Source organism: Gekko japonicus, unplaced genomic scaffold (assembly GCF_001447785.1).
Source record: "Gekko japonicus isolate JY-2015 unplaced genomic scaffold, Gekko_japonicus_V1.1 scaffold2802, whole genome shotgun sequence".
NCBI lineage: Eukaryota > Metazoa > Chordata > Lepidosauria > Squamata > Gekkonidae > Gekko > Gekko japonicus.
The window spans coordinates 74,252-101,732 of record NW_015172093.1 but is presented as its reverse complement, the minus strand read 5'-3'; the positions used below and the strand labels follow the sequence as shown (position 1 = coordinate 101,732).

Genomic DNA, 27,481 nt, shown 5'->3' with positions numbered 1-27,481 from the left:
TGCACTGTATTCTTGGTGCTTGGGGGGGGGGGCAACAGTGGGAGGGCTTCTAGTGTCCTGGCCCCACTGCTGGACCTCCTGATGGCACCTGGTATTTTTGGCCACTGTGGATGGGCCATTGGCCTGATCCAACATTGGCTTCTGTTATGTTCTTATGTAAAGCAGAGGATATTCTCCACTCTGTCCGTGCTGCCTCTAGCTTATTAGCTTCTAGCAAGCAAACCATTGCTTCCACTGCAAATAGCAGAAGAATGTTCTGATTCTCTTCATTTTCATCACTGCAATTCCTATGATCATCCTGAAACTGATGGCCAATTTTCGAAATTGTAGCTTTATTTTCTGATTATTTATGCCTGCCACAAACAGACACACACATCCCTTTATTATTATAGATTTTATTTTAAAAAATATAGTTTGTTTTTTACATGTTTTTGAAGCAGAGTACATACAAGTTAATAAAAAATATGCAATAAATGCATCAGCAAAACTATGATAGCTGTATTAGTCTAGCACCTGTTCTTGTACTGGTGTTTTTTCCGTCAGCTCAGACTTTGTCCCAGCAGACATGTTTAAGGAACAGGAGCAAAGTAAGTAGACTGCAAAGTAAGTAGACTGTAAAGCAAGGAAGTTATTCCATTGATTCTTTAGACTGTTCCTAAGTACAGAAAACTGTGGCGGAGTGGGAGGCATGGAACCAATTATAATGATATCTGTAGAAGATAATCTACATTTCATCTCCTTTCCCATTGAAAAAAAACCCTGAAACAAGAGGCAGTGAATAGCTTGTGCCCCTTCTAGCAAATACGTCCATAATGTGGCCTATGTCATACAGCCTCCCTGGCTGTTCTGTTTCAACTGCAAACCTACTTTCAGAGATGCCCCCTTTTCCCTGGGACTGTTGCAGGACGCCCTCTGACACTGGCACTTTACACATACTATCTCTGTTGTCTCAAGAAACTTCATGAACTACATGTCAAGAATATGGAGGTCTCCAGTCTGGGAATACTGAAGGATGATGATTCCACTGACAAGCATCAATGGAGCAAGACACAGAGAGAGCTAGAGGAAATGAAGACCAAGACAGAGCAACAGGTGGGAAGGTGTGGAGGATTTGATCTTTGTGGTCTGCAGGGAATTCATTTCTGGCTTGCTAGACTAATATATTTGCAGTCTGCTAAACTTCATGGTCTTCTAAACAGAGCCAAATCACTAAAATGAAGCAGTTCATAGTGGCATTTTACAAGAAAAGAGAGACACAAGATGGATTGCTGCAAGGCCACTTGGCAGACATCCGCTTGGCTAGGGCAGTCATACTTCTGTTCAACAAGCAATTAATGAAGAGTACTGCAGCACTAAACATTTTTATATCTTGGTAGGTAAGTGTTGGGGGAAACATTCACCCTTCTAAAAGGGAATGTTACACAACAAGCAAGTTGCCAACATTCTTCATAGGGGCTGGATGCCACGGATTTCTTCCACTAGTGGCAGTGGCTTCTTCTGGCACATAGAACCTTTTGCAGGCGAATGAGGACTTTCCACCTGTGGAAGGCTCCATGCACCAGAAGAAGGTGCCAGCAATAGCAGCACAGATTTGCATGATCCAACCCACTGTTTTCAATAGATTGGTGGATCAGAGAGGCATGATTGAAAAAAGATTATCTGACCTTACACCATATGACATTTCATTCATTCACATGTCAGATTCAGTGCAGAGACTGGAAAACTAAGGTAGTAAATACTTACCTACCCTTAGTGACAGAGGATACTATGCAATAGCTGTGAATAAAATTGGGGCATTTTTTACTTTGTCAGAAAATACAGTGGAAGAAAAGGCTGAATGAACTTCAAAAGCTGTATCAAATGGAAAAGGAAGAGGTATGTACACCGTAGAGGATTTCACACAGCTTTCTCATCAAATAACTGTACCAGGGCAGATGGGTCAATTTGTGCAGCCCACATTTAAAAAAGAAAAAACACACAGCCATCCTGGTCATCATCCACATCAACCTCCTAAATGCAGTGCTTTTCTGTCATTCTTGATTATGGCTTAATTGGAATTTGGTGGAGAACGAAGTTCAGTAACAATTTGTATTTTTAATATTTTTAAGTATAATATTTATATACTACCTTAGCCAAAAGAAGCTCAATTTTACAAAAATGACATTTAAGAGACTTTTAAAACTCTAAAAACAAAGTATTAAAACATCCACATAGTTGTTGTTGTTCAGTCGCACAGTCGAGTCCGACTCTTCGCGACCCCATGGACCAGCTCCCGCCAGGCCTTCCGGTCTTCCGCCGTCCTCTGAAGTGTGCTCAATTTCATGTTCGTTGCATCTATGACACTGTCTAACCATCTCATCCTTTGCCGTCCCCATCTTCTTTGACCTTCAATCTTCCCCAGCATCAGGGTCTTCTCCAGTGAGTGCTCCCTTCTCATTTGGTGGCCAAAGTATTTGAGCTTCAGTTTCATTATCTGGCCTTCCAGGGAACAGTCAGGGTTGATTTCTTTTAGGATTGACTGATTTGTTCTTCTTGCAGTCCAGGGGACTCTCAAGAGTCTTCTTCAGCACCATAGTTCAAAAGAATCTATTCTTTGGTGCTCGGCCTTCCTTATAGCCCAACTCTCGCAGCCATACATGACTACTGGGAATCCACATAGTACATATATGCTAGTTGTTTATGCTAGCTATGTTTACGTAAGGCACATTGGTAGTGGGGAAAGACAGACTCAAAATATTTTTAATAAATACATATGGACTGTTGAATCCTCACTGGAATCTCAAATGCCAGTGCAGCCCTATTTAACTGTGGGTCCAAGTGAATGTAGACTACTGTACTGTACCAAGGAAGTTTTACTAATGCAAAATGATAATTCTCAACTCTCTATATTATTTGCTTTCTCCTTCCAGCTGAAGGGTGAAAATGAGAGACTGCGGGCTTCCTTATCGTCTGACCAATGGAAAATGGCCGAGTTCAACAAGCAACAAATGACATCACTCACTGCAAAACTCAGGGAACAGGCCAAGGTCATCCAATCACAGGAGAAAACAGTACGTTTAATATGATCTCCATGTTAAAAGCTCTTTGTTTCCCCTTTGAGGCTCAGCCATGTAGAGTGGGGCTCTTAAGTCTTGATTTGAAACCAAAGTAGGTCATCATGGCTTTGAAGGTCCATTCTGCTGTGAGAACTAAGCACCAAGTCAGCAGAATCACATGATGCAACTTTTGCTGGAATGAATTTATAACCAATTCAAACTACAGGTGGGGAACCACATGTCTGAGTGTTCCCTTGATACAAATTTGTAGTGTATCAAACTCATTCTGGTAATCAGGTTGTTAGGACGAATGTACCCCACTACAATGGAATTTATGCTGGAGCACCACTTAGAGATTCAGGCCCTGTATCCCATTTCCTAGCATAAAGTATGTACCACACATGAGGGCTGCTTATAGGATTTTGTTATGAAATTATTCCTGATTGTATAGATGCTAATAATAAGCAGTTACTAAGCATTGTAAATAAAAGTTGATCATTTAATTACTTATTTTTGCCTTTCAGATTAAACTTCTATCTTCTAGCAAAGCTCGAGGTAATGTCCAATAATGAGGATGAGTGAATTTCTATCAACATAAGCCTGTTCTTTCTGTTTCTTGACCAGCTGTATAATACATGGGCAAGTTTAGTCAGGTGGATAAGGAAATTCTGCAGTGACAGTTATCTTCATTCAAAGCACACAGTAGAGTTAATTATCCAACTCTTGTTCTAAGGCCATTCTGAGCATTTCACCTCTGATCTCAGCGTCTGAAGCATTAAAATTGAGACAGAAGCCTAGAAGCAAGAAAAGCCCAATTTATTCAGGAGTTAGTTGCTGTTATAAATAGTGACAACTACAGATTGTTTTCTAGAGACTAAGATTTTTTGCAGCACCGGTACAAACCACACATCAGGGATTAATGATTAATAGTGTCTCTACAGTTGGAGACTGATTAAAGGGAGAAATTTCATTAGAGCAGAACTGTAAGGTTGAGTTTCTATAGACGGACTTTTCATTATGATGCTAAGAGGCTGAAAGTCCTTAATTGTCTCTAGAGGTTTAGTAGACAATAAGGATTCTCAGGGGTCTTGTTGTAGAAAAAGAGCTGCCGGAGCTCATTAGCATAACTCATTAGCATAACTTATTTGCATATGCCACGCCCCCTGACATCACCGGAAGTGACAGAAGGCCACACCCCCTGACATCACCGGAAGTGTGTCAGAAGGCCCGGCTACTTACCCTCCTGCTTCATCCTCATTCCCAAACGGAATGAGGATCGAAGCAGAGGGCGGGGTAAAGAAGGGGGCGGGGCTTCACCACGTGACAGCCCCGCCCCCTAAAGGTTCTCTTCCGGAGCTCCGTACCTGAGAGCTCCCCCCCGACTAGAGCCCTGAGGATTCTTATTTCTGGAATGAGAGCAACCTCTCCTTTCTTCTCTGTTATTGGTAGAGGCCAGCATACTGTCATTGATTAGCAGAAAATGTAGTCCAACAGTACATTAATCCTTAAATTTTTGCAGAGCTGTAAAGAAAGACTGAAAGTCTTGGAATAATTTCACATTTGGCACTTAAAGTGCTTTCTGCTGGTAGTCATGTATGAAAAACCACAATGTTAAATCCACTTATATCACGTTTCGAAATCAAGCAGTAGCCAAGCAGGAAGTTGGTTTTATAATGAGATTTTTGTGTCACCTGTAGACAAATGCATTTATGTTTGAAGCACAGTTTTAATCATCTGGTCACCATTTTTTCCATACAATTATACACATTTGCTGGATGAGGGCACCAAATGCCTAGCCTGCCTCCAGCTGTGTCTTTCCAAGGTCCAGTGCAGAAAAGAGAGAAAAATTCTCACCTTTGGTCCACTTGATTGGCCTGACCCCTTCAGCCTTTCACAGTACCATACAGCCAGCCAAAAAGGGTGAGGCTGTGGGTAGCAATATGGAACCCATGGTTGTCCTAGTCTTCTTGCTCCCCTCCTATTCCTCCCAGGGCACAAAGAACAGCCCTGCTTATTTTAGGAGCCGGATTTAACTAAAGTGGGTGAAAGTTCCTGAGTGATCATTAAAGTGCTTGAAAAAGTACATGTGACTTCTGACCTTGAAGTATTTTTATTGGTGCTCCTCCTGAGATTGTAATATTGGAGATTTGCTTACAGGTTTGCTTACTGTGATTCTGTCAAATAGGGATTTCAGTGAGAATTGTTTACTGAAATCTGCAATCACTGTTTTTGTTCCTCAAAGTCACTGTATGATCATCTAGGCACTTTTCAATTATTTCATGCCTGTTGGCATTTCAAAGACCAGTCTTGCATATTTATTTCTTAATGATGAAGTGGTTTCATGTCATAAATGCTACAAATCTGATGCTGCATGGCAACATATCAAATATGCACATGAATATACCTACATGACATCTGCATGCAAAGTAATGAACCTACTAAAATTTGGCAGAATGCCATGAATTCCTGAAGAAACTTTTTTCCCCCCTTGTTTCTGAATGAAAAGAAGTGGATTTCTTCTGGAAGATTGGAGATCAGCTATGTTGCATCCAGGAACATGTGCACACAGCGCTGGTACTACCAGCTAGAATTTCAATAATTTGCCTCTCCTTTTTTGCAGAAATCCAGGAGGTTCCTAAGGCTGAAAAACCAGAAGAGTCTACTGAAGAAGGTATTTTTCACCAGTTTCAGTTACTGGTGTTAACCAGGTCTCCAATTTCAAATTTACTGTGTCTCTCAGCAAAAAAAAAAAAAAAAGGAGGGAGGGAGGAGGGAAGGGAGGGAGCTCTAACTCTATGGTTTCCCACAAGGTAACAAAAAGTATTACATACCAGGGCTTCTTCCACATGGACAGTTGTCCTCTGCACTCTCCCCTCCCCCCAAAAGGAGCAGTGGTTTTTTTTTTTAAGATTCCAGTGACAAGATTCCTCACAACATCTTAAGAACATAACATAAGAGACGCCAATGTTGTATCAGACCAAAGGCCCATCCAGTCCAACACTGTGTCACACAGTGGCCAGAAATACCAGTGCCATCAGGAGGTCCACCAGTGGGGCCAGGACATTAGAAGCCCTCCCACTGTTGACCCCCCCCCCCAAGCACCAAGAAGACAGGGCATCACTTGCCCCAGAGCCCCTATCTATACCTTGTGGCTAATAGCCACTGATGGACCTCTGCTCCATATACCTATCTAATTCCCTTTTGAAGCCGTCCATGCTTGTAGCCGCCACCACCTCCTGTGGCAGTGAATTCCATGTGTAAATCACTCTTTGGGTGAAGAAGGACTTCCTTTTATCCGTTCTAACCCGACCACTCAGCAATTTCATGGAGTGCCCATGAGTTCTTGTATTGTGAGAAAGGGAGAAAAGTACCTCTTTCTCTACCTGCTCTATCCCATGCATAATCTTATAAACCTCAATCATGTCTCCCCTCAGTCGTCGTTTCTCCAAGCTAAAGAGCCCTAAGCACTTTAACCTTTCCTCATAGGGAACTGCACACAGTATTCCAAATGAGGTTGCACCATTGATTTATATAGGGGCATTATGATATTGGCTGATCTGTTTTCGATACCCTTCCTAATAATCCCCAGCATCGCATTGGCCTTTTTTTTTCATGAAGTTGCCCACCTTCTAGGTTTTCCCTGGCTTCATTCTGTTTCTTCCCACCCCTGCTTTGGTACTATCTTTCCTGAAGGATCATACTCAAAGAAAGTTTGGAGAGAGTTTCAAAGGGAATGGGTAAATATCTGTACCTCCCTGCCCATATCTGGTGCTATTTCATCTTTTATTTCCCCTCCTTCCTACCATTCCCCCCTCCACTGATGGGCTTTTTGCTAGGCTATTTTTAAAATCCACAACCACTCCAACCCCCATGCACAGCAGCAATGAGTGCACAATGGGGAATTGTCCTTGTGTGGAATCAAACTTTGTTGTAATAGACTTGCCCTCTGTTGATTGACATTTAAGGAGTAAACTGACAACGGGCTGAAGGAGATCCAAATAGCAGCTATGTAATTTTCCTCTGTATTAGACCTGGTAAATAAAAGCAACTGTATTTGGGATATCTAGGACAAAGAGCAGAACAATAGACCACCACAGTTCTGAACTCTCGACCTGTGATAATGGGTTTTCTTTCATAAATGGACCAAGAAGTGTTAGCTAGACAGAGAGTGTGATCCTACCAATAAGCTACTATAACATAAACACCAGCTTGTGCTGCAGTACTTAAAGCTGCATCTTGACTCTGCCAAGTAGGCAAAGATGCTATGCTATATTTCCCAGCACATTGCTGTTAGGACACAGCACTTGTGCTGGGGCCAAGGAGAGGAGATCTAATGGGCTAAGTCATCCTATGCCAAGGAATGGCGAGCAGGATAGCACAGCCCCCTAAATATTGGCCGGGTGCTCCCGCCCACCCAGATGCCCAAGACTCTGCTGATAGGGCCGGCGACAGGTCAGGCGAGCCCCAGTTTCCTGCTTTTGGTGCTGGCCCACCCCCTCCGGCCAGCCCGCCGTGGACACTGTCTCTCTTACCCTCCCCGCAGTACCGCAAATAGGCCTCTGGGTGATTCAGGGTCCCAGCATGTCCAGGTCCTCCCAGCCCTTTTCCTCAGTGCAGTTGTTTATCCAGCCAAGCTCTGTGTATGTTTTCCCATACAAGAGTGGCATACAGATCTGGTGTAGTATAATGGCTAAGAGCATGACTCATGAGTCAGGATACCACTGCTTCCTACCATTAACCAGGAATTCGCTATCTGCCCTTAGACAAGCCACTCTGTCTCCACCTCAGCCCTTTGTCTGCAGTGTGGGGGTTAATAATACAGGCCTAAGGGTCAGCTGCGGTGGCTCAAGTGGTTAAGATGCTGAACTGCAGGCTGTGGAAGGTCAGTAGTTCAGCAGTTCAAGACCCGAGTTGCCGCATGGCGGAGTGAGCTCCCGTCTCTAGTTCCAGCTCCTGCCAACCTAGCAGTTCGAAAGCAAGAAATTGCAAGTAGATAAATAGGTACCACTTCAGTGGGAAGGTAACAACGTTCCGTGCGCCTTGGTGTTTAGTCATGCCGGCCACATGACCACGGAAACATCTTCGGACAGCGCTGGCTCCTCGGCTTTGAAACGGAGATGAGCACCGCAACCCTAAAGTCGGATTCGACTGGCTTTCGAGCAAGGGAACCTTTACCTTTTTAAGGGTCAAACTGCACCTTGTACTGGAAATCTGTTAAAGAAGGCAATCGTATTGTCTCTTTTAGCCAATAGCAGTTCATACATTATGGCCCTGATCCAATTGCCCCTTTCCCATGACTGTTATTTTTCCAGATCATGCGGTCAAGGGACACCCCCCCCCCATATGAGGTGTAATGGGACTTGGAGATATTAAGTGCTTTAAACAGAAACACTTGCTCTAAAGTGTTGTATAAATGCTAACAATGAAAGGGTCATCTCAGTGTTACTGACAGTGGTGGGAAAATATTTTGAATATTGCCTGAAATAAAATTTTAGATAGTAGCCTTGTACAAGGATATGAAAGTAATACCAAAGCTTTAGAATGCTAGAAACAACTTGAGATGTTTTTTTCTATTCTAGTCATTTTTCTCTCTCTACAGAACTGGAAGATACTCTGGATAGGAAGAAAAGGGTACTAGAAGCATTGAGAAGGAATCCAAACTTACTGAAGCAATTTCGGCCAATTCTGGAGGAGACACTGGAAGAGAAACTGGAGAGCATGGGAGTGAAGCAGGTAAGTTCCTAGACATGGAGAAAGGATAGCACTCATCCCTTTGGGATAGCTTTGCCAAGAATCATAGTGCCTATTAAGTATCCAGTGCCCATTAAGTGTCCACTCCACAGTGGCTGCTCTTCCTTCCTTCAGCACTAGGAGGAGGAGGAGGAGATTGGATTTATACCCCGCCCTTCACTACCCAAAGGTGTCTCAGAGCGGCTTACAAACTCCTTTCCCTTCCCCTCCCCACAACAGGCACCTTGTGAGGTAGGTGGGGCTGAGAGAACTCTAACAGAAACTGCTCTTTTTCCAGAACAGCTGTGCCAGAGTTACGGCTTGCCCAAGGTCATCCAGCCAGGTGCAAGTGGAGGAGTGGGGAATCAAACCCGGTTCTCCCAGATTAGAGTCCGCGCACCTAACCACTACACCAAACTGGCTCTCCTCAGGAATCTTCATGTTTGAGGAAATGGCTTGTGAAAGGGAGATCATGTCTCTCGCACTGCCCCTCCCCCCTGGAAGGAAATCCGGGGAAACTGAAACTGCATAATTTCTTTTCATGAAGTACTAGTTAAGCAGTATTCTGCCCCAGTTCCTCTGAGGTCCAAGAAATGCCTTCCCTCACAGTACTTGCAGTGATTGTAGCATAAGAACAAGTTGTCATTTCTCCTTATGTATGGATTAAGAGAAGATTTGGAATGAAGAAGTAGAAGATCAAGCCATCGAAAGCAGGCAATGTCACAAGCATTCGAACTTTAGTCTAGTGATTCAGTCTCACAAAGCAGCAATTATGCCCTGAACCCCTTGGCTGCATACCGATTTTTGCCAGTCTTTAGTACAGAGAAGAGCCTGGACTGAACTGTTCACCAATTCACCTTGCCAGGCTAATGTGACTGATATGATGGAACAGACATTTGGACACTATATAATCAAGGCCGGTGTCCAATTTGCCCTATCTGGGCAAACTTATAGAGAGGGCGGTGGCGTTACAGTTACAGGGCTTTCTGGAGGATGCTTCAGTCTTAGATCCCTTCCAGTCCGGTTTTCGCCCGGGCCATGGGACTGAGACGGCTTTGGTCGCCCTGACTGACGATCTCCGAAGGCATCTGGATCGAGGTGGTGTGGCGGCACTGGTGTTGTTAGACCTGTCAGCGGCTTTCAACATGGTCGACCACCAGTTGCTGACCCACCGCCTCGCCGACGTGGGGATTCAGGGGCTTGCCCTTCAGTGGTTTGCCTCTTGCCTGCAAGGTTGGGGACAAAGGGTGGTTCTCGGGGACCAGAGCTCCCGATGGTATCCTCTTAAGTGTGGGGTGCCACAGGGAGCAGTGTTGTCCCCGATGCTATTCAATATCTATATGCGCCCCCTTGCCCAGATTGCCCGGAGTTATGGGCTTGGGTGTCATCAGTATGCAGATGACACCCAGCTCTATCTGATGCTGGGTGGCCGGTCGGACTCGAGTCCTGATGACCTTCATCGGGCATTAGAAGCTGTGGCTGGTTGTCTCCGGCTGAGCCGATTGAAACTAAACCCGGCGAAGACAGAGGGCCTGGGCCTGGGTCGGGGCGGGGTTGGGGCTCCTCTCCCGACCTTCCATGGGGTACCTTTGGTGCCAGCGTCTGAGGTTCGGAGTTTGGGGGTGCTTCTGGACTCCACACTAACAATGGAGGCCCAGGTGGCAGCCACTGTCAAATCCGCCTTTTTCCATCTTCGGCGGGCTCGGCAGTTGGTCCCCTACCTTGACCGTGATGACCTGGCCACAGTGATCCACGTGACGGTCACCTCTTTCCCCATATGTTCCCCCAAGAGCACTACGGTCAGGGGCCCAAAACTTATTAGTCATCCCGGGCCCCAAGGATGTCAAACTAGCCGCTACTAGGACCAGTGCTTTTTCGGTGGCGGCTTTTTCGGTGGCGGCTCCTACCTGGTGGAACGAGCTCCCAGGGGAGATCCAGGCCCTGCGGGATCTTGTGCAGTTCCGCAGGGCCTGCAAGACGGAGCTCTTCCGCCAGGCTTTTGACCAGGAGCCACCGCCCCTACTATACTACCACCACCCTGAGGTCCTGAGGAAACATCCTAGTATGGAAGAAGCCTTCGGCCGTCTTCTTGGAACTTCTGACATACGACCCGCTATCCCTAGATTATGGAAGTCACTGAGCACTTTGTTCAAGTAGGATTTTTAAGATGTATTATATGTTTTTAAATTATTATGTATATTATTGTTTTATTATGGCAAGGTTGTCTTGCCCCTGTAAGCCGCCGTGAGCCCACTGGGGAGGGCAGGGTATAAATACGAAAAATAAATAAATAAATAAGGCCTGAATGTAACTAAAGCACTTGGAAAATGATACCCCAGTCAAGGGTGTAGACTTTCCAATTTCGGGGGGGCTGGGGCTGGGCCAGAGGCATTGCTATGCTAGTTCCTTAAAAGAACCAAAGCCCAGTGACATCATAGGGAGGAGCCAGTGACATCACAGGCCATTGTCACTATCTATGGAGGCAGAACCATGTGGGATTTAGGAACAGGCTCCCCAGAAATTTAGGGGGGCCTGGGAACCCCCCTAGCCATGCCCCTGGGCTGGGCTAAACCCAGGAAAAGGTGGGAGTTGGCCAGTGGTTATAGTGGTATCTCAGAGTTATGGGTTTTCCGGGCTGTATGGCCGTTGTCTTGGCATTGTAGGACCTAACATTTCACCAGCAGCTGTGGATGGCATCCTCACAGGTATAACACAGAAAGATGGAGTACTCTCTCTGTCAAGGTGAGAAGGTGTGTCAAGGCCTTGTTCATGCAGATGGGCTTACCATTTAAAAATGAAATGGAAATTGAAAGAAGAGCTTAGGAGTGGTTGAAGCAGGGGCCCCCCACTACCACCATGAAAAAAACAACTGTTCTCAATCAAGGATATATAGACCCAAGTAAAATAAAATAGAGACACACTTTCCCCAAAAATGTAAACCAGAGCCCAGCAAGTATGTTGGGCCCAACAGAGGCTTTGCAGTCTCATTGTTGCTCCATTGAAAATGGGTGGAGACAGCCAGGGTTAAGGGCTATACTTTCTTTTCTGATAGACACCAAACATATTCAAGAACTGATATGTTCTGGATATCAAAAACCTTAGTTATTAGCCTAGAGCATGCAAAGATACAAACAAAAACCTGATGGACAAAACCACAAAAGAGCTTCTTCTCCTGTTGCAAGAAATGTCATCAGATCTGTTTCCCTACTCAGCGTTTTCTGTCTCAAAGAGATCTGTCTTCCTAAAGACTCTCTATACATGTGGGCCCATTCACAGGAATAACATAAATTGTGAAATGCCTTCAGAGAAGATCAATCACTGGGCATCATCACTTACTCTATCTGGAAAAGTCAAATAAGAGCCTAATTCAGATATAGTTCAGTGTTCATATTTGCATCGTATCAAATATCCCATATAGTCCAATCATAGGGTTGCCAACTCTGGTGTGGGAGACTTGGGGATGGAGCCTTGGGGGGCAGGGTTTGGGGAGGGGAGAGACCTCAGCAGGGTAAAATGCTAACACAGAAACAAGATCTATGGAGTGCCTTGGAACTAAGCCTGTTGTGATGAAAGTATTGGGAGTAAAACAAGCCTATCATGGTGGGGTGGGGCTTGTCAGAAGAATCTCCCTTCGTTCTGAAGACGTGTGTGTGCACAGGAAAGCTTAATTAATTTTTGAGCTTGTATTTCTCATATCCCTGATACTATATTCATCCACAAAGAGATTACCAAAATAACAAAGGCCCCTATCTCAATTATACTAGAGTATACTGCATTAATTTCTAAGAGAAATTTCTAATTTCTGAAAATTTCTAAGAGAGTACCAGAAAAACATCTACTAAACATCTAATTTCTAAGAGAAATTTCTAATTTCTGAATTAATTTCTAAGAGAGTACCAGAAAAACATATACTTCTGTTTCATTGGGGTCATTATGGCTCCTGATTCTGCCACTTTCTCCAGATACTTGGTGACATATCTCTGCAGGTCTGCTATTGGTTCACTGACTTCAGCCTTTGAGAAGTTCCTGGTGGTGATGCACTGTGCTAAAACTGATGCTGCTTTTGGAAGAGCAGTTCTTCAGAGCCTGTTTCTTCAAGACGACCTGCAGATAACATCAGGTACATGGCTCCCTAGTCATCAAATCACCGCAGACTGTGACTGCAGCCATGAAATTAAAAGACGCCTGCTCCTTGGGAGGAAAGCGATGGCGAACCTAAACAGCATGATAAAAAGTAGAGACATCACCCTGCCAACAAAAGTCCGCATGGTCAAAGCAATGGTATTCCCAGTAGTCATGTATGGCTGTGAGAGTTGGACTATAAGGAAGGCCGAGCGCCGAAGAATAGATTCTTTTGAACTATGGTGCTGGAGGAGACTCTTGAGAGTCCCTTGGACTGCAAGAAGATCAAATCAGTCAATCCTAAAAGAAATCAACCCTGACTGTTCCCTGGAAGGCCAGATAATGAAACTGAAGCTCAAATACTTTGGCCACCAAATGAGAAGGGAGCACTCACTGGAGAAGACCCTGATGCTGGGGAAGATTGAAGGTCAAAGAAGACGGGGACGGCAAAGGATGAGATGGTTGGACAGTGTCATCGACGCAGCGACGCAACGAACATGAATTTGAGCCAACTTCAGAGGACAGCGGAAGACAGGAGGGCCTGGCGGGAGCTGGTCCATGGGGTCGCGAAGAGTCGGACTCGACTGTGCGACTGAACAACAACAAATACTGCATTAAAGGAGCTGCGGTGGCTCAAGTGATTAAGACGCTGAACTGCAGGCTGTGGAAGGTTGGTAGTTCAGCAGTTTGAGACCCGAGTGTGCCACATGATGGAGTGAGCTCCTGTCTCTAGTTCCAGCTCTTGCCAACCTAGCAGTTGGAAAGCAAGAAATAGCAAGTAGATTAATAGTTACCACTTCAGTGGGAAGGTAACAGCGTTCCATGCACCTTGGTGTTTAGTCATGCTGGCCACATGACCACAGAAACGTCTTCGGACAGCGCTGGCTCTTCGGCTTTGAAACAGAGATAAGCACCACAACCCTAGAGTCAGATTCGACTGGCTTTCGAGCAAGGGAACCTTTACCTTTTTAATACTGTATTAAATTAATTTCTAAGAGTACTGCTAGCTCAAAAGAAAAACCATTATCATTAACTAAGGGTACATATAAATTTCAGTTGTATGTTGTAAAACACATGAGAGGATCAATGCATGGATTTTCAGTGACCAGAAAAGTTGTACAGAGGGAAACTGTGATAAATTTTTCACAAATGATTTTGGACACTGGGGGAAAAGTAGAAAACAAAACTGTTCTCCTTTTCAGTTGTATTTTTGAAATGGTGCATTTCCAATGGAACATTTTAACAAGCTGTTGCCTAATGTTATAAAGGAGGAGATAGTGCTAGTAAACTGAATAGATTAATTGGGCTTGTCTTGAGTCAGTTAAATGTATTGTGAGAATCAGATTAATGAAAAAATAAATAACTTGTTTGGGAATACTGACTATCTACATAGTTCAGAGTCTTTGAATTAAATGAAATACTAAGCTCAATAAACTGTAAATCATACTTTCTGTCTGGAAGAACAGGGGCAGAAAATACCTGAAGCCACCTATGCAGGCTCCAATCCATCCTGTGACTTTATAGAATGTTTCAGATTAAGATACAAAGAACCCAAGCTGGTGATAAACTACTCCTTCCTGAATTGTCTTGCTGTGCCCGAAGAAGCAATAGGAAAACAACTGGTGATAGGAGTAAAGATGTGGTTTAGGAATCGCCTGATGTCAAACAGAGGTAGAATGGATGGGGATTGCTAAAAGCACAATCTCAAGTAGAGTGACACCACTCTCAGTCCACTGAAGTCAGTGGGTTTAGAAGGATGTAATTCAGTTTAGGATTGCAGTGTAAAACTAATAGGGTTGCTGTGGTGATCTGTATTAGATGTTGGTGTTGCTTGGGTGGTGTGGAATGACTCCTCTTATTTATTGTTTTAATGATTTCTGATTTTATGTCATTTTGTTTCAGTTTGCATTGGGGGACCAGACATGGTCAAACGACCATCTAGAATTGTACTAAATAAATGAATAAACTATCTCCATCAGCTGAAGAGAAGCTCATCTGACTCGTTGGTCTCCCACCCACAGAGCAAGATGGTGCCTAAGCAGCCCTTGGGTGGCAGCTGGAGAGAGTTGCACTCTGCACCCAACAACCTTTTTGGAGACCCATGTTGGGTGAGGAGCAAATTTCTCCAACTGCCACCAGAAGGCTGCTTATGAACCATCTTGCACAGTGTGAAGGAAAGAGCTGCCCACCATCCATTTTCCACTGATTGTTGCTGAGTTTTTTGCCATCGCCATTACAAGATTACTTTAGAGCAGTTTTCAGTTATAACACTGTATTTATCTAATGATTTTAGGCCACCTCGAGTGCTTTTTAAAGATATAGAGACTTTCCAAAATAAACAAAGTTTTTTGTTTCTTCTGCGTGGTTATAGAATGTAATGGCTAGAACCTACTAGGCTTTCTCCAGTTAAATGAGTGGGAATGAAATAGAAGGCACCTGAAGCTGCCATTAGGTTGTGTCCCTTGTGACTTAGCCCACATGATTTATGTTGATCATGATTGGTTTTCTTACAGGGTACAAAAGGTATCTCATCCCAAAGCTATAAAAATTTGAAAGATGTGATAAAAACCCAACAGGAGCAGAAGGCAAAAAAATTTCCACATCTCCTCACACTGAGAGACAAACTTGAGCAAGCAGTGAAACAGAAACTTAGCTGGAGTCAGAAGGCTGAAAATGGAGTGTCAGTTCCATTCCCTGAAATATCAGGTAAATTTTCATGATACACTTGTTGATTCTAGAACTCTGATTCCAAACACCTTATTTTTGTCTACCACTCCCTCTTCTACAGTTTCAAAGTAGCTTACAGTATATTTAAAGAATAAAATTGCTTTAATTGGTAGATTGATCTGTTAAATTGAGTCTACGGATATAAATGCTTACCTGAATAATAAACATTGATGGTCCACTCTTTTTCTATATATATAAAAAAAATAATTTACTTCTCCTTGGCTAGAGGAAGTTGCCAATATACCATAGCAAACAACAAAACTATTTGATAAAACCAATACAATACCGATACCTTTTTTTGCCATTAGGTTGCAGCTGACTTATGGCGACCCCATAGGGTTTTCAAGGCAAGAGACGTTCAAAGGTGGTTTACCATTGTCCTTCTGTATATAGCAACATTGGACTTCCTTGATGGTTTCCCATCCAAGTACTAACCAGATCTGAGCTTGCTTAACTTCTAAGAACTGACAAGATTGGGATAGCCTGGGCTATCCAGGTCATGGTGATCAAGTAGTAGGTGATGTGAAATACTCTTGAGACCCTCTAACCACTACACCATACAGGCCTGTGTTCTGGCTCTCTCTTTTATATTATTCATGGTTGAATATTCTTATAGCTCAAGGGTAATGTAAGCCTTGAATATCAAAATGCACTTGGCTATTCAGTGTTATGATAATAGCCCTTCTCACTGGGGTTTCTAATATATTCGCTTTCTTTTCAGTTAAAACCCAAAGGAGCCCACATTCCTCACTTCAAGTTACATCTTCTAAATCCAAAGAGTTGCAAGTTGAATTACAGCCATATGACTTGGAAGTGCCTAAACCAGCTCCTCGGAGCAAAGTCAGCTCCATGACTAGTTCACTGAAGGCTCCCAGGCTATCTTCTCCAAAGCAAGCCAAAAGTAACCCCCTCTCCCCTCAGCCCCCTGCTGTCCACCATCTTAGGTGAGTTCTGTGTTACCCTCTGCCCTTAGGCCTTGCTAGTTGGTTTTGATTTGGAAAGTACTTAGCCCTCTGGGATCGTTCAAAGTGCCATTGTTGCTTGGTGGCCAGGACCATCACCACCACTATCAAACCCATACAGCAGCACAGTTGAGAAAGTTTATTCCTCTAATTTTTCATCTAGTATGTTTCTTTCTCCAGTACTTCACCTTTCAGCTCTGAAGAAGAAGAATCTGAGGAAGAATCGAGCTTTACTTCTCCAAAACTCAGGGCCCTCAAGACAAAACCGGATCCTCCCAAAGCGATGCAGGATGAAGAGAGTGACTGGGATTCATCTGACATAGAGCTATCTCAGGGGAAAAGCAATAAAGGAAGGGTTCTCTCTGTTTCAGCTACACCTTCAGGTGAATCAAAATAGTGTCCTGTAAGCAAAGAAAGTTAAGGCAATGCTTAAGGCTGCTCTTTTGTTCTGTTGTTGTTGTTGCCTAGTCATGCTTTACTATAGTCTGGTAAAATAAAGGCTCTCTGGGCTAAAGAGTAGAAATGGAATGCAGTTATATTATGGAGTTGAGTGGTTTCTGTGTTTGTAAGGTCAAGACTGTTATTAAGATCAAGACTGCAGCACATATGAAATACTGAAAAGGCTTCTGCTTTTCATGTCTCAGGCAAGGATACATTCCCCAGAGACAAAAAATCCAAGTCAAGCAAAATAAGAGAATTTCGATAGAAAAGTAATATAAATCATGACATGTAAAGAAGTAATATGCACAATACTACAAAATCAGCAGTAGAAAACAACATCAAAAGTAAAGCAATTCCAGTCACAAATAAATATTACGCCTACATAAATAGTCTTAGCAAATATAAGCCACTTATCAAATGTCCATAAATACTCAAAAAGTGGTACAATAAGGTGACAAGTAAGAGGCATAATTAGGTGAACAGTAAGTCGCTATTTTCTGTACTCAACGGTAGTTTGATCAATGATTCAGACTGTTTCAGAGAGCAACCTTTATCAAGAGGTATTTTTATCTTCCTCCACAAGAACAGTAACAATGAGGTGCAGTGCCCAGTATTAATAATAAATTGACTCAGCCGAGTTGCCTCAAAACAATTCCACAATGCAATGGTACAGCATATAAAAGGCTTAGTCCTCTCCCTTGGTGCGGCTGTTAGTTACTCATCTGCCTACAGCTGCCAGCAAAGTAGGCTGAATTAATGTGTGACAAGGCTGCATGGAAAGGACTTACCTAAGAAGACATTCCCCATGGCCTCCATCTCATTTAAAAAGTATTTGCCATGTATTCTGAAGTAATGGGATGTAGTGTTAGCATACCAAAAGCCTGTGACACAAGAGAGTGTACCACCGGTGTGCTAACATTGCACATAAATGGCACAGCATATTTAAATCTGGCCCGTAATTTGAAAAATAGGCAGGAAGAGTCTGTCATGTGAAGCTGGCCACAAATTCCACTGGAACATCTCTTTGGTCAAACATAAGCAATCTGTTTCTTAGTTCTGTCCTTCTGAGAGCTTTTACTGTCACCATCAATGTTCCCTCTAAGCTGTGAAGTCTTGTGAGCAAAAATTCTACTTTGTGAGCTACTGGCATTAAAGTTGTGAGCAAGCAATTTGGCTACTGTATAAATAAGTTTGCTCTGGAGCCATCCTTCCTGAGCTTAGACAAAAATGTGTGAGCCGGAGGCTAAAAAACTGTGAGCTAACAGTAAGGGAACACTGGTCACCATAGAGCTTTTTTGGATTGAAGTGACCTTTACAGAAGCCACTTGTTATAATGATCAAGTCTAGATTCTGATTCTGAATGATTTCATGCTTCATACAGAGACATTGGTGCAATCAATGGCTAAAAATCTGGAGAGGACTCTGACTATGCCAGGAAGAAAACCTGCTGGTGGAGTGAAACTCTTTTCCATCCCGACCAAAGAAGATCTTAAACCCAGCCACTCCATTAAAAAACTTCAGGTACTACCTATGGTACATATTAGCTTGAAAAGTCAGATTGTATGTGGTATTCTAGCTCTCTGTAGTTTATCCTTCAAAAACATAGATGCAGCTTCTACTCATGTATTATATACTAAGAGCTGTTTTGGTGATGAGAACAGCCTCATTGCAGTCATTATTTCGAAAGCAAGAATAGGCGGGAGATATTTAGGGACTTCTTAAAAGAAGACTGTAAGAGTCAGTCTGCTGGAACCATTTAACTTCCTGTAGCATTTCATAATAATTGTTTATGACGTACTTAGAAATAGGATATGAGCACGTATTTTTGTAAAGCCATGAAACGCAGGAGATAGTATACTCACAGGGCACAACTCAACAGGAAGTTCCCATAAAAATGTTCTCCCACACCTCCCACACATTTCCTAGGTGATTCCTGTGCTTGTGCTCTTGAAAACCCACTTCAGTAAATAGGAAAGAGGAGACAGAATCCTAATAATCAGTTTTATAGTGTGTGATAGCCAATAGGAATCTTTGCTATACAGCTCTCCATGAGGGCTGTTATGGACAGATCCAGATGTGTTTACGAGCATGGGTGACCTGTTTGAGCTTGCAGTAAAACACCAAACTCCAGACAGCAGATATACACCTCCTGAAGTGGTGGTGGGGACTACATGTAGCATGTAGATGTTACAGTACCCTGTTACCTATCAGTGGGGGCGATCTATGGATGTCTTTCCCAAATATAAAAGAGAAGTGCAGAGGCTCCTTAAAAGATTAGCAGCGTTTATTCCAGCAGGAGCTTTCATAGGTCAATGCTCACTTCTTCAGATACAAATTAGAGGAAAATCATTTGCACACAGTTGTCAGGAAAATTACAGTGGAGAGGCTGGGTGTGGAACCTGTCATAATGATTTTGGGTGTAATTCTCTGTGTAAGGGACTGGAACAGATTAGGTTGCTACACGTCATGTGTGATGAGAGAGGTCAGAGGTTTCAGCCTCTCTCTCATGGGGTGCAGATAAACCAAAGTGTAATGAAGTAGGATAAAGAACAACTAATTGAGGAAGAAGCAGTTAGAAGCATAAAAACTGACTAGCCCAGTTGTCCTGGCTGGGTAGTAAGCTTGATTCATCCCTCAGGCAGAAGGGGCCTTATATAATGTAAGTGAGAGATACTGAGATACTGTGTTTCATTTTATTTTCCTATATTCTTCATACTTTTCATGTGTCTGTAATTTGCAAATTCCTTTCCATAGATTTAAAGCTATTAGCTATTCATCCACAGTTTCTCACAAAAAGAACCCATGTGAGAATAAAAGTCAGTTCCCTCTTGACACTATAAAGGGAAAAGTTACCACATCTCTCATGCAGCTCGCCGATAGCAGGTTGTGCAGTATCCACTTCTCTGGAAGTGTTGTTAGCTGTTTTATCCAAGAAGTAATATATTTGTTTCATGCAGTATTATTTTGGGGACATACTAAAACAACATGACCTAGGGAGTCTACTTGATCCGGACAATAAAGACATTTGCATTGCTCTGCAGGAATTCTGTAATATCTCCCTTTTACCTCAGCTGAATCAGTTAACCAGTGGAAATAGTCTGGCAAGGAAAAATTACCATTAAATGGTATCTGGAAGTAGAATGGAGAACATATTATTTGTGTCCTTGAGCAACAAGGACCAATCTTCATTTAAGATCATATTTTGAAACTTTTTACAGTTTACATCTTCTTTGTGGTCTCTGTGCATCACACCTCTGGGACATAGTGCACCTGTGCCAACTCCAATTGGTATAATCAAAAGCAAAAGGGATTTTCACACCTGCTCCTGAGTCACGTGCAGGGCTCCAGTGCGCATGACTACAGGAAGGGCACGACAATCCCACCAGTTTTCTTCTGACTGTTAGGATCTTCTCCACTCCAGTCGGTATTTTTTCTTCCTGGCCTACTTGGTTTTTCTCTTTTTCTTCTTTTTTGTGGATTATCTAAACGGAAAAGAAAAACTTACAGTTCGGGACTGTACTTTGAGTGAGCACTCTGCTTTGGCAGGTTTTTCCTACCCCTGGCCTATGGCCAAACGGTGTTTGAAGCATGGCAGTAAGACCCCCCCCCCCCCCCCCCCCCCCCCCGACAGACACTCTCTTTGCCTTTTGTGCCTCGGGGAAGCCCACCGTGTGGACTCTTGTTCTCATTGCTCTAAATTCTTGAGGCAAACAAGAAAGAACAGAGCTGTGAGGCTTCGTACCGCCTTACTGGAGTCAGCACTCTGATGGCATTGCCTCAAGACACCTCAGGCCACACTTTGATGTCGACCCCTGCCTCAGTGTTGACAGCTGCGATGTCCCTGACATTGGCTCCCACCGATGTTGATCGACCGGTGCTGAAACGCTCAGTCCTGACATCTACATTCGAAGCCCACACTCCCACTAAGAAACGACAGGAGGGCAAGGACACTAAACCAGTCAAGCTGAAGAAGCACAAGAAGGGCTCCTCTTGTAGAGTTCCTTCGACTCCTTGGTAAATGCCAGAACTGACTTCTGTGCCTGGAGCCATTTTGCTTGACTCACCAGGCCATGGTCAATCACAGGGTGCACTATCCTCACCCTTACCACGTTTGATATAGCTCACTGACTCTGAGCAGGACATCAATTTGACTCAAGTATCACAATCCTCCAGTGTCGAGAGTCTTCACTTGGGCCGGGGAGGCCATATCTTTCCGCAACCCTCCCCCCACTGTTCGTCTATCAATGACCAGGACCTTTATGGGGCATACCCATTGTCGGCCAACATGCCCTGGCTTCCACCCTGTATACCAACAGATTGGGACCAACAATCCACATCTTCTCGAATGTCTCGGTATCAAGAGCCTGCTCTGACACCAGAATACTTGCTGCCCCAGCCATTGATAAGGGTGGACAAGTGCCCTAAACAGACGCCTGTAACAACACAGAAGGTGGTTCCGTCGGTACTAGGGATGTGCATTCGGTTCTGAATCGAATGCACCCCTGAAAATGGCCCATTTGGGCCCCTTTCGAGTTGCTGTGAGCCAATTCAGATTCTCTGATCTGAATCAGCTTGCCACCAAATTGCCGCCGAATTCGGCCCCATTATATCCTAAGAGTCATTGAAGTCAATGGCAAAAACATAGGGTATATTCTGGGGGCTGGAGGGGAGTGAGTTTGAGGGAGAGGCTCCGAACTCACAGGATAGCTGTTGGAGCCTTTCCTCAAGATACCCACCAAGATTCAAGAACATTGGACCAGGGGGTCCAATTCTACAGGTCCCCAAACAGGTTGCCCCCATCCCCTCCATTGTTCTCTATAATGGGAAGAAAAAAAGTTACTTTTTCCCCACGGTGCTGTTAGTTGCTCTGGGGGGGAGGGGGTTTGAGGGAGAGGCTCCAAATTTTCAGGGTAGCTTTAGGAGCCTCTCCCCACATAAACTCCCATGTCCCAAAGCAATTGGACCAGTGGACCCAATTCTATAGGCACCCAAATGGGTTACCACCATTACCTCCATTGTTTCCAATGGGGAAACCCAGCCAGCAGCACTTAAGGCAGGCAAGCAGGGAAAGTGAACTGTCTTGGGAGGTGCTTGTTTGCCATGAGAACAAGTGGCACACTCCAGAACAAGTGGCACTGTGGCAGTGCAAGCATGCCACAGTGCCACACAGAAACCCCAAAAGACCAACAAGAACATTTATACAGGCCCTGCCCTATATAAATTGATGGTGCAACCGCATTGGACCACTCACACCACACACACCTAGAAAAGAATATTTATAGCACTGGAAGAAACTGCAGAAAAGGGCAACTATAATGATAAAAGGAGGACACTTTCCTTACGAAGAAAGGTTAAGGCGCTTGGGGATCTTAGCTTTGAGAAACAATGACTGAAGGGTACATGATAAGAGGTTTACAAGGCTGTGCATGGGATAGAGCAGGTAGAGAAAGAAGTACTTTTCACCCTTTCTCACAAGACAAGAACTCGTGGGCACTCAATGAGATAGCTGAGTACTCAGGTTAGAAGTTAGAACAGATGAAAGGAAGTACTTCTTCACCCAAACAGTGATTAACACATGGAATTCACTGCCACATGAGGCCCCTCCCATGTGCTGGCTTCCCTGGAATGGTGGGAGAACCCATGGAACTTGCTAGCAGGGGCACCTTTCCACCCACCTCCACCATCCATGATCATCACTACGGATGGGGTCTCTCTGGGGCTGGGGTGCACATCTCAATGGCCTGTGCATGGGATCCAATTGGGAGACACATGTGGCCCACAAACACATCATAAGAACATAAGAACATAAGAGACGCCAATGTTGGATCAGGCCAAAGGCCCATCCAGTCCAACACTCTGTGTCACACAGTGGCCAGAAATACTAGTGCCATCAGGAGGTCCAGCAGTGGGGCCATCAACTTCCTAGAACTACTGGCTGTCAAATATGCCCTCAGATCATTTCACCACTTGGTGTCCCAGCAGACAGTAGCTGTCCTGATGGACAACACCATGGTCTTGTACTATGTCAATCATCAACAACACTATGGTCTTGTACTATGTCAATCATCAAGGTGGCACAGTATCAAGAAGTCTGTGTAGACTAGCTCTGGAGATTTGGGATGAGTGTCAATCCCAGGATGTTTTTCTGGTAGCAGCTCACCTTACTGGCTCCCAAAACATGACTGCAGACTTCCTGAGTGCAGGGTGGGGGGAGCGTCATTACATGAATGGGAACTCAACTGGAAATATCTTCAGCTGGTGTTCGACAGGTGGGGACAACCAGTGGTGGATGTCTTTGCAAGAAGACAAAACAGGAAATGCAGCCTGTTCTGCTCCAGAGTGGGAATAGAGCCCCTATCTCTAGGAGATAGTCTCCTCTACCCATGGTCTCACCATCACCTGTTCATCTTCCCCCCGATCCCCCTACTCACCAGGGTGATCCACAAAATCATGAGGGGGGCTCCAAGATGCATCCTCGTGGCCCCATGGTGGCCTCAACAGCACTGGGTTCCCATTCTGCCTCACCTATCCAAGGGCTCCTTTCTTCACTTCCAGGCAGCACTGGATCTTCTCCTTGCTCAAGGGGGTCTGGTACTGTACCATGATGTACCACATCTCAAGCTCACAGCATGAAGAATCCTGTGACAAAGCTCCGGCACAGGATAGACCATGTGTTGCTGAACTGTCACAAGCTTTCCACTTGTAGATCCTACAATGGAAAATGAAATAAATTTTTGTCCTACCTTGATTTGGTTGGGCTACCCCTCCTCCTTCAGACTTGGTTGCTATTTTCAGCTTCCTGCTGTCCCATCTGGACCTGGGTCTCAGCCACGCTTCACTGTGCATATATCTGGCAGCTGTGTCTGCTCACCATCCCCCAATTGAAGGTTACTTGGTGTTTATCCACCCATTTACCAAGCAATTTCTTAAGGGGCTCATCCACCTCTTTCCTCTGTCCTGCCACCCCACACTGGCTTGGGACTTACCACTGGTGTTGGCCAAGCTTTCAGGGAAGCCATTCAAACTTATGGCCATGTGCAGCTTGCAGCTTCTTTCCTGGAAAACAGCTTTTCTGGACACCATTACGTCTACTAGGAGCAAATTTTCAGCCCTTCGCTGTGATCCCCTCTACCTGGCGTTCCACCAAGACAGTGTGTCCTTGACTCCTGATGTGTCATTCCTGCCCAAGATAGTCTCGGATTTTCACTTGCATGCAGACATCGCTCTTGTGTTTTTCTGAATGTCACCTCCACACCCTAGATGTAAAGAGGGCCCTGCTCTTCTACCTAGGCAAGACTAAGGCTTTTTGCAAGTCTCCAGCCCTTTTTGTCTCCTATGCTGTACCTGCGCTTGGGCACAAACTTTCATCATAGTGTCTGTCCAAGTGGATTGTGGAGATGATCAAGCTTTGCTACCTGATGGCCAAGAAGCCGCTCTCGGGACTGCTTCGTGCGCACTTCAGCCGAGCCGTGGCCACATCCACAGCCTTCCTGAAGGGCATGCCACTCCATGACATCTGCAATGCAGCAACCTGAGCCACCCCTCACACATTTGTAGGGCATTATGCCCTGGATGTGCATCTTCATCAGCGAACTGCGGTGGGATGGTCTGTGTTGCAGTTGGTGTGTGTCTAAGGACCTTCCAGCTCCCTCCTCCAGGTAGGCATCCTTTTGATTGTTACTTTCCCAGAGGTGTGATGCACAGAGACCACAAAGAAGATAAACAGGTTGCTTACCTGTAACTGATGATCTTCAAGTGGTCATCTGTGCATTCACACCACCCACCCTCCTTCCCCGCTGCTGTCGGTCCCTTTTTTCTTCTTTGCTTTGAGACTGATGGCAGCAGTCAGAAGGAACTGGCAGGATTGTCATGCCCCTCCTGTAATCATGCACACTGGAGCCCTGCACATAACTCAGGAGCAGGCACAAAAATCCCTTTTGCTTTCGATTATACCAATCGGGGTTGGCGCAGGCGCACTATATCCCAGAGGTGTGAATGCACAGATGACCACTCAAAGATCATCAGTTAGAGGTAAGCAACCTGTTTTTTCCAAGTAATGTTCCTTGCATCCTTCAGTTGCTCTATTGTGAGGGAAAGTCTATTATCTAAATTCCTACTCCAGATGGACATAGTGGTATCTGAAATTAACAGATGAAACAAAACAGATGCTATTGAAGAGGGAAAACAAAAAATTAATGACAGGTTGATACATAATAGTAGATAGATTTGGAAGCCCCAGTTGTAATCACAAGGTGGAGGAGGAGATATATTGCGGAATACCCAACAAATTTCTAAAGAATTTGACTTGAAGAAAATAAAGACCTTCTATATGACCAGTATACCAACTGGAGCCAAACCCAAAAAACAGACCTCCCAGTATCAGAACTATAGAGATAACAAAACTGGGGCAGAATTAGTATGATTGATTCATTCAAACACTTAAATATGTACGCTAATACAGTCACTTTTATACTTGAAAATTATTTCTAAGTATACAAAATATCAACAAGGTATACAACCTTAGCCATACAATATCTCAATGTTATACAAAATTATGAAACTTCATGATATACTAACATTACAATACACTCAAACAGAATACTAGTTGCTGCCAACAGCCAAAGAATTTGTAGAGCTTCAGTACATTAGTTGCTATTACCAGCCAAAGGATTATAGAATTTTACAAAGCAGCCAGCTTTTGCTTGGTTTCGTATCATAACTTCATCAGAAGCAAGTCAACTTATATTGTGTAAGAGTTTTCCTTGTATTGTAATATTACTTCCTGGTTTCTAAAGATATTTCTTCACGAGAGTTGCTACATTTAGTATCGGGACTAGCCCTTATTTCCTTTGAGGATTTCTCATATTGGACCTGTCTTTAACAGACTGAGCTTCGAAGCTGAAAAAGTCTCCATACTGGAGCAGCATGTCTGACAACCAAGTGTATAATTCTTCTATAAAGGATCATAAGTGCCCTCCTTTGCAATAAAATAATTTTTAAAAAGAAAATAAATGAGGAGTTTAACCTCTGTATTAAAATATGGATATGCAAATCCCAAGAGAGATTTTGTGAAAACATTAACCCCGAGGTACTTGAAATTTCTTACTATCTCAATTGAATTTCCCTGCAAGGATATAGAATGCATCCTTTTAGGTTTAGATTTAAAGAAGAGTGGTGCCTTTGTTTTAGCAAAGTTTATTTCTAAATATTCTTTGATGCTGAAATCATAAAACTCATTCAGTACTTTCACTAAACCTGAGAATGTATGGGCTAATAAAACTAGATTGTCTGCCTATGCTAAATAAGGTACAGGCCAATCACTTAGCTAAAGAGAATAGGATCTATAGTCCTGGCTAGGAAGAAAATCATTTATATATAAACTAGGAAAAAGGCCCGTTGTATAAATAAATACAACGGCCTCTAAAAAGAGGCTCTGGGTGGGTGCCCCGGCCTTGGATACTCAGTGTCAATTTGCTGTGGCGACCTCAGCAGGGTATAATGACACTGAGTCCACCATTTTCTCCAGAGGAACTCTGCTACCTAAAGAACAGTTGTAATTTTGAGTGCTCTCCATCCCTCACCTGGAGATTGGCAACGATGGTTTCCCAGAAGGAATAGTTGGTTTGGAGGGTGAAGTCTATGGTTTTGTACCTGTCTGAGGTCCCACGCCTCCTGAAACCTCAGCCTCTCCAGGCTCCATCCCTCACATCTCCAGGAATTTCCCACCTGGAGTTAGCAACCCTATCTCCTTCCCAGCCAATCATCAACCTACCTTTATTTTCCCCTCACTCTTCAGCTTTCCACCCCCAACACACCTGCAGCCTCCCCCATGCTCTGCAGCCCTGACTGCTACATCACATTGGCTGTCATACAGGGGCAACTTCAGCAGCATATAAGGATACAGAGCCCACCATTTTCTTCAGGGGAACTGATCTCTGCCATCTGGAAAGGAGTTGTAATTCTGAGTGATCTCCAGCCCTCACCTGGAGATTGGACACATTTTACCTCAGAAGAGCAAAACTGTTTAGAATGTTAGAGGCAAAAGCCAATCAAGTCGCATATGCAAACGACCTCTGTGTTCCGAGGCAGAGGCCAATGAGGCTGCATATGCAAATAACCTCTGTGTTCTGACTGGCTATGGGGGGGAGAGGAACAGCAAAATGTTTAGAATGCTGGAGGCAGGACTCAGGCAAAGCAGCCAGTGGATAGGGAGACCCTCTGAATGACAGATCAGAGAGCAAACTGATTTTGGAGCGTGTGGAATGCTTTAGAGAAGTGCCACCACCATTCGGCTTTCATCATCATCATCATCATCATCATTATTTATTACGGTCAAAGACCCATCAAACAGCATACAGGATCAAAAAAGCAAACCCAGGTTACCAAAACATTACAGAGAGGAGACATCATAAATAGTATTAAGGAGGAGCTTGCGCTTTGCAAATGCAATAAAAAGAAATTTAG

General features: G+C 44.1%; 1 protein-coding gene across 1 annotated transcript in view; it reads left to right on the top strand.

Annotated features, from left to right (window-relative positions):
• Positions 1-27,481, top strand: part of DZIP1L (DAZ interacting zinc finger protein 1-like) — a 71,114-nt gene that overhangs the window by 39,910 nt on the left and 3,723 nt on the right. The window contains exons 8-17 of the mRNA XM_015420928.1: positions 955-1,092; positions 1,813-1,875; positions 2,910-3,050; positions 3,560-3,590; positions 5,656-5,706; positions 8,635-8,768; positions 15,401-15,593; positions 16,336-16,558; positions 16,757-16,959; positions 18,399-18,538. Of these exons, the coding sequence (XP_015276414.1) occupies positions 955-1,092; positions 1,813-1,875; positions 2,910-3,050; positions 3,560-3,590; positions 5,656-5,706; positions 8,635-8,768; positions 15,401-15,593; positions 16,336-16,558; positions 16,757-16,959; positions 18,399-18,538 (1,317 nt within the window). The remainder of the gene's footprint in view (positions 1-954; positions 1,093-1,812; positions 1,876-2,909; positions 3,051-3,559; positions 3,591-5,655; positions 5,707-8,634; positions 8,769-15,400; positions 15,594-16,335; positions 16,559-16,756; positions 16,960-18,398; positions 18,539-27,481) is intronic.